The sequence below is a fragment of the Seriola aureovittata genome, chromosome 20 (assembly GCF_021018895.1).
Source record: "Seriola aureovittata isolate HTS-2021-v1 ecotype China chromosome 20, ASM2101889v1, whole genome shotgun sequence".
Lineage (NCBI taxonomy): Eukaryota > Metazoa > Chordata > Actinopteri > Carangiformes > Carangidae > Seriola > Seriola aureovittata.
Window position 1 is genome coordinate 23,207,088 of NC_079383.1, and position 20,000 is coordinate 23,227,087.

The following is a 20,000-nucleotide window of genomic DNA, read 5'->3' on the forward strand; positions in this document are numbered from 1 at the left end:
ATCCATCCATCCATCCATCCATCATCATCCATCCATCATCCATCATCCATCTCATCCATCATCCATCTATCCATCCATCCATCATCCATCCATCATCCATCCATCATCATCCATCCATCCATCATCCATCCATCATCACCCATCCATCCATCATCCATCCATCATCCATCCATCATCCATCCATCATCCATCCATCATCATCCATCCATCCATCCATCCATCCATCATTCATCTATCCATCCATCCATCATCCATCCATCATCCATCCATCCATCCATCCATCCATCATCATCCATCCATCATCCATCCATCCATCATCCATCCATCATCCATCATCCATCCATCATCCATCCATCCATCCATCCATCATCCATCCATCATCCATCCATCATCATCCATCCATCATCATCCATCCATCCATCATCCATCCATCATCCATCCATCATCCATCCATCATCCATCATCCATCCATCATCCATCCATCATCCATCATCCATAGAGGTGTAGGAAACTAAACTTTGACTTCCTGTTTCGACCTGATAGAAACTGAAGTGAAAAAGATTTGTTAGTTCATTTTTGCTGAAGCTTTTTGCGTGACATGTTTTTCCTGTCAGATTGATCCGAGCAGAGCTGATCACTGATCACTTTGATTGTATGGAAGCACTTCCTTTAACTGTTTGAACCTTGAAGGTTCCTCGTGAACAGAGCAGAGATTATTATAAAATATTAGTCCTTCATCTGGTTAAAATGTTGAAATGCTGAGGTGTTCTCACTAAAGCTGAGGAACTTTAGATGTGAGGGTAATGATGGACATCATGTGACTCAGGAACCTGAACCTCTGACCTCAACGAGACGCGAGGTCAAACCTTTAACTTGAAATAAGTGAATGAAATCTTCCTCCATGACTAAACATTGACTTACGCGAAAGCATAATTTCCACTTTTTGGCTTTATAAGATTCAGGAGACCTTTTAGAGCGATTACCAGCGTTAAATGGACTGAATTGGGTATAATTTAATTTAATTGTTGGTTTTAAAGTCCCGCTGTCTGCACAAACGGCCTGTACCTGCTCTTTTCCTCTCGTTCAGCTGTTTTCAGAGAATTTGCTCAGTGACACGGAGGAACAGAGATGCTTCAGGACGGTATGTATGTTTTATATATTAGACATAGACATACGTTAAACATATATCCATCCCAAAGCCTGTCAGTATAAGCTGATATATACAGGAGAGTCCAAAAGGTTCATATAGACATGTTGAAAATCAATGAGAAATTCATTTAAAAAAACATATAAAACATGTAAATTTTTACAGATATGTTGTTTTAATGAACTTGCATATATAGATTAAATATATATCATTAACATATATGCTCACAACATGTTATACCATATAAGAATTCATAATATAGATAGTTAGAAATTTACAATTACAATCGTACAAATTTTACTATGGGTATTTCATATATGTTATAAAGCTTTGTAGGATTATATGTGTGATAATAATATATCCCCTTGTAGATGAGATATATGAAAACATCAGTCTTGATATAGGGACATACATGTCATATATTACATTTCTGTATGGGCGTACATATCTGCGAGTCTGACTTCTCCTTTTAATTCAAAGAGGTATAAATCTGCCAGGAACCTAAAATGACACAGACGCCTAAAAATATGAACAAATCTTTCGTCATAATCAGTCAACAGTGTTAGTGAGGAATCAGTGTTTCACAACAACAGCAGAAAAATGTAAGAAATGACATGTCTGTTTACATGTAGAGCGATTTATCTCAACTGGATTTTGTGCCTTCTTCACTGAAAGTCTGTAAATCCTGAAAATGAAAATCAGATGTGTTTCCTCAGCTTCTCTCGACACCATGTGTAAATAAAGTTATGCTGCTGTAAATGAAACATGCTGTGTGACAGCAGAGGGTTAAACATCGCCCGTCTCCGTGTCACCTTCTGCCTGTAACTGTTTCCACAGTCGGACCGTCTGACTGTTACTTTGTTGGAGGTTGACGTAAGCAGGCGGCGGTTTTCAGCAACTTCCAGGAAGTGAGAAGGATGTACTGCAGCACTTTGTATCAGCAGAGCGAACACACAACAATACTTTGTGTACGTGAGGGCTGAAGCTGCAGGTCTGGACTGTGAGGGTCAGCAGGGCCGTTTCATACTAATCACGTATATTTATATTTATTCTTAGTAAATGCTGCAGTAACTTTACCAGCCTCTTAAAATCAACACTTTTTAATGTCATTTTCACTCATTTGGCAAACCTGAACGAAAAGAGCTGCCAGGCCAAAACTCAATTAATAAATGCAGAAATAAATATTTACATACATAAATTAATGCAAATAAAAACATTTTGGTAATAAACATTTATTTATTTATTTATGCATTTAGTTATACTTATGTCATTTTTTGTCCTTCCTAAAACTGCATCAGCTCATCACCCACTTCCTCCTGCAGCCTCCCACAGGTGCCCCAACCCTTCTCTCATGGAACACGGTAAACACCTGTCCTGCAGCTGGTGATTGACAGAGGCAGTAACCAATAGCAGCGCTTTCTCTGACTGGAAGACTCACGTCATCGGCTCGCGCGCTCTCCGTCTTCACACAGGCCTCCTGCTGTGACACCCGAACGGATGTTTACGGAGAGGCGTCCATTTTGTAGCCGGAAAGCTAACGCTCAGCTAACCGCTGACAGGGAGCCGGAGGGAGAGAGACGGATGAAATGTGGAGATCATGAGGATATCCGTAACTCGGAATACTTCTATAAGAAGCCGTGTGGTCTGACGCAACAGGACGGAGGAACGGACACAAGGTCGGACTTCACGATGCTGGTAAATATGAATGAGTTGTTTTTCTCTGAGCGGTTGAATTGTGGAGAGCTAACGAGCTAACCAGGTATAGCATGTCAATACTGACAGGTTTAAAGTTTACACCTGTGTCAGTGTTGTCAAGGTTTGGTGTAAACTGTGTTAAATCAAGATGGAGGGCAGGGCAGAGACACTGCAGCCAGACACTGATCCCTTTAAATTGTTTACATGGTAGAATTTTAATCTTGATCATTATGAAAATGTTTGTTCATATGAAGCATTTTAAACCTTAAACCTCTGAGTGTGTCTCTTCACAGTGCTGCTGTCAATGATTTGAACACATGAACGTTTTAAAATGAAAAATAAAAAAATCACTCCCATATGCAGATGTGGGATATATCAAATAAAAAATATATAAATAAAAACATATAAAAATAATACATAAAACCTATTAGAAATAAAAACTATTTCCCATACAAATATGTTTGTTTATGTATATTTATATTGTAGACATATGTTACATAAATATATGTCAGTATATGTTGAAACAATAAACAGTCGAGTCCAAAAGTCCAAAGATAGACTGAAAATAATAAGAAGTATTACGTTTCTGTAAGGGCTGTACTACTTTATCCTTCCTGGTTCTGATTCCTGAACTTGTGCATCTGCTGCTACTGATACGTGTGTGGACGTGATGGCTGTCATTGTTGTAGCATGGCTCAGGTTAAACTCTGGGATGTCACAGATTCTTTCTTTTATTATCTAATTTGACTGTCAGTCAAATCTGTGAATAAATAACACCAGCTCCACTAACCGTCCTGACACCAGCACCACCCTCCAAATTAAAGCCTTGCTTGTTTTTGCATTTCATTTTCACTGAAAAAATATACAAAATGATGATGATGTGATTTTTGCTGGGTTTGTACCAAACAGTCATGTTCCCTCATGTTTGGAGAATATGATTTATAGTTCGGGGCGTCTCTGTAGCACCACAACGCTTCATTTATGGTCTGTTGTTGTGACACATTGTACCTCAACAAAAAAGAAATTGCAGTTCCCATGATTTGGATGTTGCACTTGGCCACATTTTGATTTTGATAATATGTCGATGAGTTGTTCAGCTCTAGTATTTACCAGAAATCAGCTCTTCCAGGAAAACTGCTGTTTCATCCAGGTGTGAAACTATACAGTGTATTATATTATATCATATTATATTATTCTTTTTGGGCATTTTTAACCTTTATTCTGATAGTTGCAGTGAGAGAGAGAGAGAGAGAGAGAGAGAGAGAGGATGACATGCAGCAAAATAAAGTACATGTCAGTGCATACACTCGTGCGCTCGCTGTTACCTGATCCAGTATTTAGCCAGTATCGGACATGTCTGGGATGAGTGTCTGTGTAGCACAGCCACAGTGTCATGGAGGACCAGCGTCAGGTCTGATGCAGCTGCTGCTGGATTCGCTGCACGTCGTCCTGGAGCTGGTGAAAAGGCAGAGAGCAGTAAAACCGGAGTGAGCTGAGAAATGAGATGAAGTCTGAGAGACGACAGACAGTGAGTGAGGTCACTGCCTCTGCATGAACATGAGCTGATAATAATGTGTTCTCAGAGGTGATGTGGACGCTGATAGCGGGGGCGTTCCTGATGGGAAACAAATGGCAGCAGTTAATCAAAGTGCGGCTCAGACTGAGTCCAGATCACCGCACACAGGTTTTTGGACTTACTGTATTTATGTCATCCGTTTGGCATGCTGCTTTCTGTCTCACTGACGAAACATTGAGAAACATCTTTCCTGTTTTTTGCTTTATTTCTTTCTTGGCTGGAAATCAGAGGAGGAGCCGGTCCGGACTGTGGACCGAGCTGCTTATCAATAAACTGACTGACTCCTCTGAACCGCCGGCTGCGAACCAGCCGCTCTCAGATATGGAGTCCCAGAGGGGACACGAGTCCAGACTGTTTCTGTGTACGTTCTCTAGGTTGTTCCAGACAGTTTAAAACCCAGGACGAACACTAGGATGTGACTAATATTTACCTCTGTGCATCAAATATACAGATGCATAGATATTTGTCCGTCCTCTGGAGCTGTGACAGTTAGTGAACCGCTTTAACTGATTAATCATGTGGGAGATTTGGCGGTGAAAGCTTCAGACAGTTCCTGCTTCTAACTGTGCTGAATCCGTCCGAGCCTGATTGAGTGTGACTCAGTGGAAACACGGATCTGTAAACTATAAACTGAACCCTGCAGGAGATAAAAGCTCCCAGCAGAAGCCTGATTAACATCTCAGACCAGCGTTCAAACACAGAATGTGTTTTCCATGAAGGACTGTAAATCAGTTTGAGGTTCGGAGGCCTCGGCCTCAGCCGGGGCCAAACCGCCGACCTCAGATACAATCCAGCCGACCTGAGGCTGCGTTCCTGCCGCCCCGTATGGCTTTCTGTGGTTGAACAGAACCTCGGGTTATCCCCGTGTACATTTCATGCCGCGATGAAAATAGCTCCAGAGGAAATCCAGCCTCTGCATCTGTTTCTCTCAGACTTTCCTCAGCTGCTGAGGAAATGAGGTTTCAGTTAAAGGAGGAAGCAGAGCTGTGCTTTTTCCTCGTTATAATAATTATAGTGATACTAATATAACCAACGGGAGACCGCTAGTGGTGAGACTGATTTTTGTGACACCTCGGTGAATAAGAGAGAAGTGTTGAAGCGTTGCTCTTTGTCTCCCTGAGCTCTGACTCCAGATCAGTGTTATTCCTCCTGGTTGTGGTTCGTTGTCTAACGTAACACGGCGGGAAAGAGGCGTTACAACGTTTTGATTGAGTTACTGAAACAGAAAGTTTGAATCTGTGAATATCTTTCCGACTTTACTGAAGTATAATTATCTCGTTATATTGGGTTAATAAAAACCACTTTTCTCCTGATAATATCTCGTCATGTGGAGATAACGAGCTTTGTTTTCTTGAGGTAACGGGACACAGATATCTGAGCGTCTGTAAATGAGAAACTACTGAAGTCCATTAAGTTTTTGGCCCAAATGATTTTATTGCTCCAAAGTTGCATCATAGTTTTGGGGGCGGAGTTAAAGCCATGAGTTTGAGAGGGGACTGGGTTTTTACACTCAGTGCTACAGAACAGACGCAGTATCGTCCGAACACACAGGTTTCTGCTCTGCAGCCATTATGTCATTAAGCTCTTACAGTCTAGAGATAAAGCTGCTTTTAGACCGGACTCTGTGTCTGGACCCGGGCCGACGTGTCCGTGCTGAGTCATCACGGAGTTCACCCCGTCACAGAGTCCTCCTCTGGGCCCGGTCCGGGTTCTGTCTGTGGCGACAGTTACAGTGAAACTTTGTCTGTTTCTGAATCGTTCCACTCGGAGGAAAGTTACTGCAGTCTGTGGTTCACAGCTTCTGCTGGTTTATTTGAACACGATGTGTGCAGGTGCGCTGACTGATCCGACTCAGCTGTTTCCACATGTCCAAACTCTTCATGTGACTGTAGTTTGAATATGAAGCTACAGCAGAAACTCGCCAGTGAACTCGCTCAGGAATTAAAGCAAAATGAAAAGTAAAAACAGTGTGGCAGTTCTGTGGATGCAGAGTTGCATGCTGGGTTGGTGTCTTCAATCTGGATCAGAGCGATCCGGATTTGGAAATCCCATGTTTGCTATCCAGGATCAGGACCATCTTTCTTTTGTGCCGGGTTTTCACAGCAACATGTAAACAAAAGTTTCATCAGAGTTTTTCAGAGAAATAAAATCTCAGAAATCTTTCATGTCGCTGATTTTAAAGAATCTTAAGAAGTTCAGTATTTTAGAGGAAACTCTTGTTCCCTTTCCTCCAGAGAAAGAGAAGCTGGATATCAGGCCCAGATGTTCAGTACAGAGCAGTGTCCAGCTGTTCGGAGGTAATGTGATCAGACTGGATCAAATCTTGAGAAGAAAAGAAAAAGGATTAGATCACGGAATCCAGTCTTGGCTGATCTGGATCAGAAAGTGGATTCAGGAACAAAATGTAATGAAATTTTCAAATTTGTCAAATAACAGAACATACGTATGTTGCAGTATTTAAACATATATTTATAATTTGCACTTGGTTTGTTTAATTAGATAAAGGAGACACCAGGACGCTCATTAAGTCCTAATTAAAAACCAGTCTGAAGCAACGTGTGGACAGAAACAAAGATGTTATTTCTCTCCTGATCTCCTCTGGTTTTGTGACTGGACCAAACTCTCAGGTCAAAGTGACTTTGTGGGATCTGGTTTCTCCTCCTCCGTCCAGTTTGGACAGGTTTACAGTCAGGACCAGTTTGGAGTGTAAGTTAAGACTCTTTGTATCATCGGAGGAGTTTATTTAATTTATCCAGGCTAAATGTTTCTAGAAAGAAGAAACATGAGTATAAGTGAGCTCAGCTGAAGCACTCGCCTCAGCTCGGCTCTCTGAGTGTTTGTTTCCCATGCCGGGCCGTCAGATCCCCCGTTCGCTGGACGTCGGAGGGGAAATGACTCTGCCGTCACACCCTGTGTACTGTAAGCTAACGCTCGCCGCTCGGCCTTTTCACAGCGCTGCTATCACACTGGGAAATGCAGTCATTTGTGATAATTGCGCTCAGTGATTTTATTCCCGTGCAAATCGTCCATGTCTGTAATTTGTCAAGAAAAACTTCCGAGTTAAATTACCCAGAGTGCTTTCTTTAGCGGAGCCAGATCTGATCGCCCTCCACGTACTGCAGAGTCATCTGAGAAAAACGTACTTTTTAAGCTTCGCCACGTTATATAACATCAGAGAAGCTTTGCCCTGAGTTTCTCCGCTGCTTCTCCAGTTTGTGACTGTAAACTACTTGTTATACGCACTTTTAACATGTTTCAGTTATTGTGGTAAATGTAGGTATAAACTTTAGGCTGTAAACATTATTTGGAACGAACGTATTTTCTCATCTCATCCCTGTTTTTGAATCATTTTTAAAGAGTAATGAAGAAAAGATCAAATCAAAATCACCAGTGGTACCAGTGGTTCCCAACCTGTGGTCCGGGGCCCACTGGTGGTCCGTAAAGGGATTACAAGTGGGCCGACTAATCATTTGCAAAACAGTGCAATTTTGGTGAAAATATATAATTATAAAAAAATGTTTTAAAATGTAACAATCTTTAAAAATATTATATATCTTAGATTTTTCTTAGATCTTTTTCCTCAGTGTGATAACAGAGTGACACCCGGTCACATCGTAAATTCTGATATATATAATTAAAATGGACTTGAGTTAACACAATGTACAAGATGAATAAAAGTGAGGAGACCAGAGTGGACAAAAACACGATTTGCTTAAAACACCTTTACATCCAACATCTGTAAAATCTTATATTCAGGTTTTGTTTTCATGACAGTTTAATTCTCTGTAAAAGTTGATGTAGGTCAAAGAGGCGAAGTTTGAAAGACTAACCCCTACCACTTACCCTTTTCTGTACTGTCCGACCCACAGGTCGTCTGTGCAGCAGGTTGTCATGACATCACAGTTTGGTTTTGTTGCTAGGCAACATCTAGTGGTCGTAGTAATGATGACAGGAGCGAAGGGAAACGTGTCGGTGACGTGGTATAAAGAGAGACAGAGTCCACGTCAGGCGGAGGTGGTGGTGGATGGATGAATGTGACACAGGAGAGCGGTGTGTTTATGTTGTTACCATGACAACAGAGGTTGTCTAAGGTTGAGGAAGTACCTATTTTAACCCAAATCACCATCTTTTCCTAAAAACCTAACCAAGACATGACCATTATTATAGTAACCACGGCGACGAAGGTAGGTACGGCCGCTCTTGGTTTATTATTGTAACCATGACAGTCGAGGTCCGGTGCTGTTGGAGTCCGATTGTGATGTAACAGATTACATCCTGGTACGAACAGTGGGACCAGATACCAACACTCAGTGTGTCTCAGGCTCATCGGTTCTCTTCACATCTGATCTAAACGCTGGTTCACACTCAAACCAGAACTCCCAGCAGTTTGTTAAAGCAAATGTTAAATTCCTGCATCTTAAACTGTGGGAAACTTTGTTTTTGGATACTGAAGTGCGGCGGTGTAGTGACGCTACATGATTTTTGAAATGCACGACCAAGAAGCTGAGTGGTTCCGGTTCTGACCTTTAAAGATTCGTCACTTCCCTCTCAGAAGAAATGGAAATATTTTTAGTTAAAGCAGAAGAAGAAAAGCCTCCAGCTGTCACCTCGTGCCACAGAGAGATCTGTAACCACATGAAAGGACGCTGGCGCTCTGTCGAGGAACCGTCGGTTATTTCTGAATGTTTGGACCCGTGGACTCGGCTCAGAGCTGTAACATGTTGTTAAAGGGATTAACTTTCTCCAGAGTGGAAACCCTCAGGACTGAGCACTGGCGCCGATCAGTTGGAATAAGATGAGGTCAGCTGCCTGTATTAGTATTGTTGTGTATGCACATTTTTCATTATTATCTCTACTGTATTTTGCTTTATATTAGTCTGGCACACAGTCTTCACACAGAAATCATGACAAACCTGCACAGATGCTTCATATTTTACTGTGGATAAACAGGGATGTCACCTGGAACAGGTCGGAGTGGCGGAGGGATACGACCCCGAGATGACCACGTGATTCTAGTTTAAATTTGTCCGTTAATTTTGGGGAGTCAGGATTGTTCAAGGTGAAGTTTTTTTATTGTAAAATGAAAGAAAGTGATGACGGTTTGAATCTAATGACGACTTTATAGAGTCAAACCATTAAAAATGAAAATGAAGACTTGTTTCACTGCACTTGACTTTCCTGACAACAGATACTGTTTGAAATAACCTGACAACAGCCAATCAGGCTGCAGCAGCAGGAGGGAGGGGCGTGTTCGTCAGACCAGAGCAGCCATTAATAAAACTCTTTTTCTCAGCTGTATGTAATTAACGTTAATTAAAGTTACTGGTTAAAGTGTTCTCTGCAGCCACTCATGAAAATTCAAGTTGAATCTTTAAAAAAGCCAAATACTTGAATGCTTAACTCTCTGAATATGACATGAAGTCTGTCACAGGCCAAGAACACGTCACCTCCTGAAACAGTCGAGCATCAAACGGCGGTCGACCACAGCGGGCGGGGAAACACCCAGCTGTGGTCAGCTGGGCCTTTGATCTACACATACACTCAGACGTTCACACTGCTATACTCGTGAGGACCAGAACTGACGATGCATTCCCTACAACATAACAACTGCAGCTCAAACCACGACTTAGACCTAAACCAGGACCCGACTGTTGAAGAACGGATGTTTGGACGAATCGTCCTCGCTCTGTGAAAACGTCCTCACACGGCAGGTTAAACCAGTCGGTCCTCACATAGATAGAAGGACAAGAAATCTCATCTTTTGATGTGCCACTGCTGAGGCGGGACAGTGTCATCTGCAAGTCATTTTACAGGCCTCCTGTCATTAACAGAGACTTTATTTATGCTACACACACACACACACACACACACACACACACACACACACACTTAGGCAGGAAGTTGTTTATTAATGAGCTCATGAATTTATCAGACGTCAGCGTTCTGATGGTTAATGTGGTCTCAGAGTCTCAGTTTGTCCTGAAGGTGGCGCTAAAGCAGAGGTCATGTGACATTAAAACGTAAAGGGTTCGTCCTCTGGAGAGCAGGAACGACATCAGGATTTTTCACGTCCCTGTTCGTATTTTGCTCTTTATTTTCAGTCCAAGGTTTGAGCACATGTAACAGAATATGAAGCTCTGTGATTGGATGTTTGTTGGTGAAATGCACCTTGGGAGTCGTAGTTGTAGTCAGTTTTTATGTGCTGTGGAAGTGCTCAGATCTTTAGATTATATAAAAGTAGTAACACAGTGTATAAGTACTTTCACAAGTAAAGGTACAGAAGATGAAGACTGTAGATTTTATTATTGGATCATACTCATTGAAGCATTAATGTGTAAATCAGTCTAATATTACAGCAGGTAAGAGTGGAGCTCCTTATCATTAGGTTACATCCTGTTGTCTCATACAAAGAGATGTACCTGATTTAGCTACGAGCTGCTTTCTGTCTGCAGGTTGACACTAATAGAACTAATGCAATTAATATAAAGTTCATTTCAGTTTATTTAGCACCATTCAGACAGAGGCATGGAAATACATTAAAATACAACATTAAGACGACATTAAAAAAGCATATGAGAAAGATAATAAAAAATTTGAATAAATGAAAATAAAAGTATCAGGTAGGAGACAGTGGTGAAAAAAACAAGCCAGATGCACAAGATTAGATAGATGTATGTTTATCACTTGCTTTATGAAACCAGTCATAGACACAGTTAGAGGCTGGTACCTTCTCTTTAGATTTGGCTGCTACTGTGGCAACGACTCAAAGTGTGTGTGTGTGTGTGTGTGTGTGTGTGTGTGTGTGTGTGTGTGTGTGTGTGTGTGTGTGTGTGTGTGTGTGTGTGTGTGTGTGTGTGTGTGTGTGTGTGTGTGAGAGAGTACTTTGATGTGTTTGCAGAGTTTGGAGACGGATGAAAGTTTGCATGTGAACTGGAAGTTAAATGACATTGTGCGTGTTCATTTCACATGTGCCACGTCCTTGTATGACATCAGACGTGTTCATGACAGGACCGAGTCTAGTTCCCAAAACCAGACCAGAGAGAACCCAAACCACACACACACACACACACACACACACACACACACACACACACACACACACACACACACACACAGACCTCAGTCCATTACCTCACACACCATGTTTTGCTGCTGTTTGTTGGGTTTCCTGGTTTGTCCTGCGAGTCAGAGCCACAGCAGACGTTACAGTGAGTTTTAGAAGCAGCTGGACTGTGATTGGATGATGCGTTTCTGTTACGGCTGTGAACCATCAGCTGATGCTTCTGGGGCTAAAACCTGCAGGGTTTCAAACATGGACTGAGGAACTTCGAGAGTTGGGTCAGATTAGATTCAGGATGATGTCGATGGAGGAAAGTAGAAACCTTATAATGACAAAGTGTCACTCTGTCCACAGAGAAATGCACACAGCCTGTATTCAGAAACTGAGCCTTAAAACCAGCCGTCAGGACTTCTGGAACTTTGTGATGTCACAACGAAGCAGTCACCAAGCCCCGCCCACCTGGACCCACTATCCAAACCTTGCAGGATTTGGTTTCTCTGAGTGTTTTTACCTGAAATCTGCTTTATTTTTATTGGATCACTCAGAAAACAGTCAGCCAATCAGAAGAGAGGCTCAGAGCCTCCTCTCTTCTGATTGGCTCACCGACCTGTTGTTACTAGAGCTCCAGAGAGAAGCCTGAGAGAGGAGATGTAAAACTACACTGAGATGGTTTTTATATCTTCTGATGGATCAACACTTCAAATAAAACACAGAAGAAGAAGAAGAAAACTTGAAGCTTTAATTTGTGCAGATTGTAACCTACTCATGTATATCTTTATGCTAATGAATCCTTGTGGCTCTCTGTGGGTAAAATAGTGCACAGAATACAAAATATTGTCAGTGTGCGACAGCGAACAAGCCTGTCAAACTGGTTCAAACCTGAACAGGTGATCACGTGTTCGACTAAGAACAAAAAACATTTTATCCACAGATCTATTCATTTGATAGCTAGCTGGGGCTGGGCAATATAGGCTTACTGCGTACACTAACTAGCTTAGCTACTTCATTTTATCTGTCATATTAAAGCAGATTTTAAAATGTTCTTGTTGAAATATATTTGATTCATGTGTCTTTAGCTAGCTGCGTTTGGCTGAGTGAGTCAAGCAGCTACTGCTAGCTAGCAGGCTGGGTGTTTGGGACGTATTTCCTTTTGTGACTTAGATTATGTCAAATTTTGTAAATGAATTGATATTAACATGTAAACCCTTTTTTGTGAAAGTTACAGAGGAAGCAATATGTGATGGGGGCAGCTGGCTAATGGCTGTTGCTAATAGTTTGTCCTGTCCTGTGAGAAACTAGCAGCAACAAGCCATGGTGGGACGTTTTACCCGTCCTGAAGGCAGCGGCGCAGGAGAGACATCCTGACACTTTTAGGAAACTAACAGTATAAGTGGAAAGTTTTCCGTTCCTGTGGGAAAGCAACCAGGACACCACAGACACTCTATTAGCTGTGGTTGTTTATATCTGTTTGGCGACTTCCACCGAGGAGACCAGTCTGAGATTAAGAGTGTGCTCTGGTGAAAGAGGGAAAGACCATTTCAAAACATTCCTTTGGTTTGATGGATGAAGTAGATTATATGGATCTTCATTCATCCTGCACCGCACCGCTTCCTCACCACTGACACCACTAACAGCACATGAGGTTATGATGCTGAAGGCACAATACTAAAAGCTGCCTCTTTGTGCAGGTCGACACTAAAAGAGCCGGCGACGGACAGACCCAAAGGCATGAAGGGCCCAAAGAGTCGCACAGGAAGCGTCACCATGACGACTCGGCAGGATTCACTGTGTCAGAGGTAAAAGATCTTGTTTCTAGTTCTCAGACAGAAGCTGACTTTCAGGTACAGTCACACAGGAAGAGACTTTTAGCCGTGCTAGCAGCGCAGCTATAAAGTCCGGTCGGTCCAGACTCAGATATTATTTGATGGATCGCCACGAATTTCACATTAATGGTCCGTCCGTCTCATTCTCGTGGACACGATATCTCCATAACGCCTCGAAGGAACTTCTTCAGATTTGGCGCAAATATTCACTAAGACTCGACGATGAACTGATTAGATTTTTGGCAGCTAAAGGTCAAAGGTCAAGGCCGAAGTGACCTCACAAAACATGATTTTGGCCTTGTGAACAAAATATCTCTGGAACGCCTTGAGAGAATTTCTGCAAATTTGCTAAAAACATTCACCTGGACTCGAGTGTGAACTGATTAGAATTGGTGGCTAAAGGTCAAAGGTCAAGTTCAATGTGACCGCACAAAACACTTTTTAGACATCAAGATTTCACCCAAATGTTTAATATTTTCTCTGACTCTGGATAAACAGGGATGTGACCTGGAACTAGTGTGAGTGGCGGAGGGATACGACCACGAGGAGGCGGTTCTAGTTGTATCTTATCTCAGACCCACAGCTACAGCACTGGAAAAGACATTCTTTGTTCTCAGGGGATCTTTACCTGCTGCAGGTGTCCGGCTCCCACCAATGTAAAGAAAGTGTAAGATCTAAATCTGAGTCATTTAAACCTGATTAATTATATTCTGGACGTGGCTCCTGTAGAGTTCAGCTTTTTGTTTTCTGTTCGGTAGTTCAGACCAAACACAGGCGTGTCGCCTTTTGGCAGCTTTAAAGTTTAACAGTGCGGAGAAGGGAAACCGCTGGGCTGCAGGCGACCTTTTGACCCTTCGCCTCGTGTATCACAGCTTTAATGGAGCCTGCATTTTTTTCCTCGGGGTGAGGAAATGAATTCCTGCTGCGTCTCATCGTCGCGGCGGGGGCCTCGACCCCGAGCGTTTGTCCTCTGAAGATGAAAAAGCTCAACGTCCCTTTTTGCAGTCACTTTTTTAATGTGTGTTTAACAAGGCTGAGTTTATATCTTTATAAAAGTCAGCATGACCCGGAGCCAAAGGCCGGCGTGGAGCTTCACAGCCTGATGGAAGGTGATGACAAATTATAGCATGTGACTGACTTTTTATAAGAAACAGAAAACAGAGTTTCAGAGCCACGTCTTCCTCAGTGTAACTTAAACCTTTAATAAGAGCTTTAACATTTAATCTGCAGCTATTTTGATGATTGAGTAAGAAAGTGTTAAATCAGACAGATGAACTTTCAGACTTTTTATAGACGTAATTAACGGTGAAAATAAGTGTCGGTTTAATGTCTGAAATGAGATGTTGTGGTTTAGATTGGGACAGAAGTGAGATTTAAAGAAACAGAGACACGTTTCCTTTGTGTACATCCTTTAAACTTTAATGGTGAAGCAGAAAACAAAAACAAAAAAATACCGTAAAATAAATTAGATTAGAAAAATGCCACAAGCACATTTGATTTGTACAACAAAGCAATGCAACATACTGGAATCTGGATTTCCATATATACAGAATAAAAAATAGACTTTTTATTCTTTGTCTACTTTGTTCAGTGTCAATATTTTTTCGTCTTGATAAAAAGAACAAAATCTGAACAAATACAAACACTTCTTTTATTCCTTTTTTCTTTTTTTCTTTTTTTACTTTTTAACTTCTTTTTGAGGCTTTTTTTTTTCTGCACTGACATTTTGTTTGTGTCCTTGAACGCACCGGACGGACAGCGAGTCTGTCCCGAAAAGTCCAGAAGAAAAGGGTCCACTCTCTTTGAAAACAATTACAACAAAAAGAAGAAAATAAAAATAAGACGCAACACGTGTGACTTCATCAAAAAGGGACCAATACTCTGAAACTTTTGGTGAACGAGTCGACAACACTGATATAAACACATACGACACAGAAACACTCTGAAATCTGATTGGATGACGTTTGTTTTCTTCCCGAAACAGAACAAGACGACAGTGGATTGTCTTTTTTTTAAGTTTGTGATCAGATAAAAAGAAAGAGTAAAGCATCGTGGGAAATGGAGTTCTTACTGTGCAGGGTGAAAATGTCAGAAACAAAACGTCACAACTCAAAGAAGAACTTGAAGAACTCTTTCCAAAAACTAATATGAAACAAAACCTACAAAGCATAAATAAAAACATCAGTCATCTTCACCGAAGCAAGACGCCACTTTTTTTTTTTTTTTTTTTTACAGACTTCAGAGAATCGTGAACTTCAGTGAACTTTTTCCACAAAATGGACGTTAATCATGTTGTAAATTAGGTTGTTTTTTTTTTCTTCTCTTGAACTTCAACCTTTTTGTTTCTCACACAAACAAATGTAGAAACTCGACTCTTTGGTGTTCTGAAGCGAACTAAAACCGGACAAAAAAACCTTCATCTTTTCTTCTGAGAGTGAACACAGCGATCTGAAACATCTCTTCATCTCTTTGTCTCTGGTAGAAAACTGTCAGCTGCTCGTCACAGCAAAACAAAAGTAGTTCTCACTTTTTTATGAAACGTCCAAATTGATTCCTTCATTCATTCAAAGGCTTTTCAAGGGATTTATTATTGGTTGATGAAAATGTTGTTCATGGCTCATTCTTGTTAAAGAAAGACCTTTAAATTTACCCATAGTGCATCACAGCTGATTTAGAGGTACAACGACTTGTCAGTTAGTTGATGAATTGTCATTTATCTTGATAACCATTAATCATTTATTTCCAAACCAATTAGCAGTTTGAAGCCTCTCAGATGTGATAATGTACTGCTTTTGCTTTTCATCATATCTGTTTGTTGAATAAAACAAGTAAATACAGAACAGGAGGCATCTTTCACTGTTTGCAAACATTTTACAGACAAACAGATCAATCAAGATAATAATCTGCTGGTTAATCAATAATGAAAACAATCATTAGTTGCCGCCCTACAGCTGCTACTTTGGTGCTTGTTTATAAACCCTTAATCTTCAAAATGAGGGTTATATTGAGATGAAGGTAGTTGTTTGTAATTCATTCTAACCCTCCAATAATTACCACCTTAAATGCTTTTAAGGGTGTCTGGCATCAGTTCATTAGTATCATTTTTAAAGGGAAAGTTTTGTATTAAAGTGTCGTCTCAGCAACAATGAAATAAATCCCTTGAAAGTATAATAATGAATAACTTGTGTTGTCTTGGCTAATGCTAATCACCTTCAGCCGGGCAGCTGACTCAGTGTAAACATCCACCAGAGACAAAGATATAAAAATCGATTTAAGGGGTTTGTTCTGGTGCTTTAAGTCTGTCTTGTTCTGGTTTTTGGAGATTGGAGGAGCTAGCTGTAGCCCAGCTGTAGCCCAGCTGTAGCCCAGCTGTTAGCCCAGCTGTAGCCAGCTGTAGCCCAGCTGTAGCCCAGCTGTAGCCCAGCTGTAGCCCAGCTGTAGCCCAGCTGTAGCCCAGCTGCAGCCCAGCTGCAGCCCAGCTGCAGCCCAGCTGTAGCCCAGCTGCAGCCCAGCTGTTACCCAGCTGTTACCCAGCTGTAGCCCAGCTGTAGCCCAGCTGTAGCCCAGCTGTTACCCAGCTGTTACCCAGCTGTAGCCCAGCTGTAGCCCAGCTATAGGCTAGAATATTTAGGCTAGCATAAAGGACATGGCCGCCCATGAACAGCTCATGGGAGTTGTGAGATCTTTTGTTCTTTTGTCGATTTTTGAGTCAAATCTACATGTTTCTTCTTCTAAGTGCTTTTGTTCTCACTTTAAGTAAAAGTCCTCGTAGCATCTGACCGGACAGACAGGAAGTTCCTGATGTGTCGTGGTGAGCTCCAGTGGTGCAATTACTTTAGGTTAATTAGCGCTCTGGGTCTCACTCAACAGATTAACACTGGTATCAACACCATGTTCTACAAGCTCGTTCAGCTGGACACAGACGTTCGGCTACAACATGTTTCTGCTAGCGTTGGGTGCTAGCTGACCAGCTAGCGTCGCTACCTTTTGCCAACATGTTAGCTGTTGATTTATCCAATCAGAAGCCTCCACAGCTGAAGTGTGTTCAGCTGCAGTTCCTCTGACAGGTGTTGGGGGGCGCTGCAGCACAGAGGGAGTTTACATTTACCACTAAGAACTTGCACATGGATATTTTACAGTATTTTCAAACTTGACATATTTAATATTTTCATTTATATAATTACTTTGGGCAAAAATAAATAGAAAGGGATGCACTCGTGCTAGAATCTACTTTTTATTTATGGCAGTTTGGAAAGTGTTGTGACACAGCGTTGGACAAAATGGACATTACAAGTTAAAACACATGAAAAACCCAAATAATGAAGTTGGGTAATTTTAGAGACCTTCTTTTAAGTGTCTCTGTATTTAGTAAATCCTGGCTGCAGCCTCATTTAAGGTGATTAATTTGACTGACAGGTGATTCAACCTATCACACGTGTCTGTTTGCAGTCAGAAACATTCAGGCATGGTGACCTGTGAGCCCAGAGCGACGTATCAACGCACCGACAGGGAATCGAACCTGCGGCCTGTCACACCTGTACACTGGAGTCCACCCGGAACAGGAAGTTCAGGTCTGTTCAGTCTGTGTCTGATCCGAACACGAGTGTCGCTATAGTGCAAAACATGAAAACGTTTGTAACGCTTCTTTAAAGAACAAACAAACGGACAAAACAACACAAATGCAGCCAAACAAAAATATTATTAATAACAATAACAATAATATTATTAATATACTTACTGACAATAATAATTATAACATCAACATGGTAACCATGGTAACATAAAGAAGTGTTTGGTTCCAGCAGCCGGGCCAACTTGTTTCTTTCAAGTATCTCTCAACACACAAACATACGCACATTTTCACACTCGAGTGGACGACAACAAACGCACAACCACGCACACAAGTTTATACTTCAGAAAAAAACCATACAAAAGAGTCTTCTTCTTTCTTCCTTGTACATTTTGAAAAAGTAAACAAACAAAAGTAAAATACAATAAGATCGTAATACGTGAAACAAGTTGCATAGTTTTGAGATTTTTTTTTTTTTTTGTTCGTAGTTTTTCAGGCACCTCGTCTCTCCAAGGTCGGACTGCCGGAGTGGTGCTTGAACGTCTCAGCCACATAAATAAGCCTCGCTCCCTCCGTTTGTAACAAAAATATATTAGATATTCTTTTTTTCTATCTTTTTTCTTTTCTTTTTTTTTCTGAAAGTGCCGTGGAGACTCTCTGAGTTCTGCTGAACGAGTCCGGAGAAGAGTTTCTATCCCAGAGAGCGACGGAGGAGGGAGGAGGTGAAGACTGAAACGCAGCAGATGTGATGATCATAAACTCATCTCCCTCCATCTCCTCCCCCGCTCTCCCTCCCTCCCTCCCTCCCTCCCTCCCTCTCTCTCTCTGGGTTCAGAGGTCCGTCTCCTCTCCGGCCCTCTCCAGTCCAGTTCAGGTTAGTGTTTACGAGCAGCCGCACTCCTCCACGATCATGTCCTGGATGTCCTTCTTGATGATCTTCTGCTCCTCGTTGTAGTAGAGCATGGACATGGCTCGTAGCCGGGTGGGCACGCAGCACGACCTCAGGTTCTGGAAGGGGCTGTAGCCCCTCATGCGGTAGTGGCTGATGACGGTGGAGTGGAAGGACAACGTGGACCCTGTGATGCTCGCCACGTGGGAGGGGCACTCGCCCTCGCAGTAGTTGGCGTGGTAACCGGGCGGCGCGATTATCCAGTCGTTCCAGCCGATGTCTTTGAAGTTTACGTAGAACTGCCGTTTGCAGCAGACGCGCACTTTCCCGTCGCACTCCAGCCCTCGCTTCCTGCGCCGCCGCGAGTCGCTGCCGTCCCCCTGCCGCACCACGGCCATGAGGAAGGGCCGGTGGGATTGTTCCCGCTGGCTGGCACGCTGCGACATCTCTGAGCCGCCAGAGACCAGGACGAGCGTGGCGCCGGCGTCGGCGCAGAGCGGGCAGGACACCCTGAGGCTCAGCGTCGTGCCGTCGGCGCTCTCCAGCAGAGCCTGCACCGCCGCCGACACCGAGAAGGTGTGCCAGCCGCTGCGACGGGTGTCCACCGTTTTCTCCGCCAGGAGGATCTCGTCCTGCGGCAGAGACTGGCGTCCGCTCAGGAGCCGGCGCTGCTGGAAGAGACGGATGGTGACTTTGGCTCGGCTGCGGTTTGTCTTCGCCAGACGGAGGAAGAGCCAGACGTTCGCCTGCTCCACCAGAGAGAGGTCGCCGCCTTCTTTAGAGAGGACGAAGTTCACCACGCCCTGAGAGTCACCTGAGACGGAGACGGAGACGGGGTTAGGACAGTTATCATATGACAGAAAACTCTGCTCTCTGATTGGCTGACAATTTACATCAACAGTTTCACCTCTGAGCTCATACAGTCAACTGCAGGTAACCATGGCAACATCACTGATGCCTGAGTTAACTGGTGAAACTAATTGGACTACAAACATGTAATCTGTAGTCCACACACACACACACACACACACACACACACACACACACACACACACACACACACACGTTCAGACCTGTATTTTACATTTCCTACAACCCTAGAGGCAGCGAGCTAATGACCAGTTACCATCCACCACCGTTACATAAGACCTGTGCATCACCTTTTCCTCTCTCTCTCTCCCTCTCTCTCTCTCTCTCTCTCTCTCTCTCTCTCTCTCTCTCTCTCTCTCTCTCTCTCTCT

General features: G+C 42.6%; 2 protein-coding genes across 5 annotated transcripts in view; both read right to left on the minus strand.

The window, feature by feature from the left end:
* Nucleotides 1-20,000, minus strand: part of LOC130160996 (NACHT, LRR and PYD domains-containing protein 12-like) — a 347,054-nt gene that overhangs the window by 115,119 nt on the left and 211,935 nt on the right. The gene's annotated exons all lie outside the window — the stretch shown is intronic.
* inhbaa (inhibin subunit beta Aa) overlaps nucleotides 18,688-20,000 on the minus strand; it is a 17,315-nt gene continuing 16,002 nt past the window's right edge. Inside the window, exon 3 of the mRNA XM_056363918.1 lies at nucleotides 18,688-19,574. Coding sequence (XP_056219893.1) covers nucleotides 18,754-19,574 — 821 coding nt within the window. The 3' untranslated portion in view covers nucleotides 18,688-18,753. The remainder of the gene's footprint in view (nucleotides 19,575-20,000) is intronic.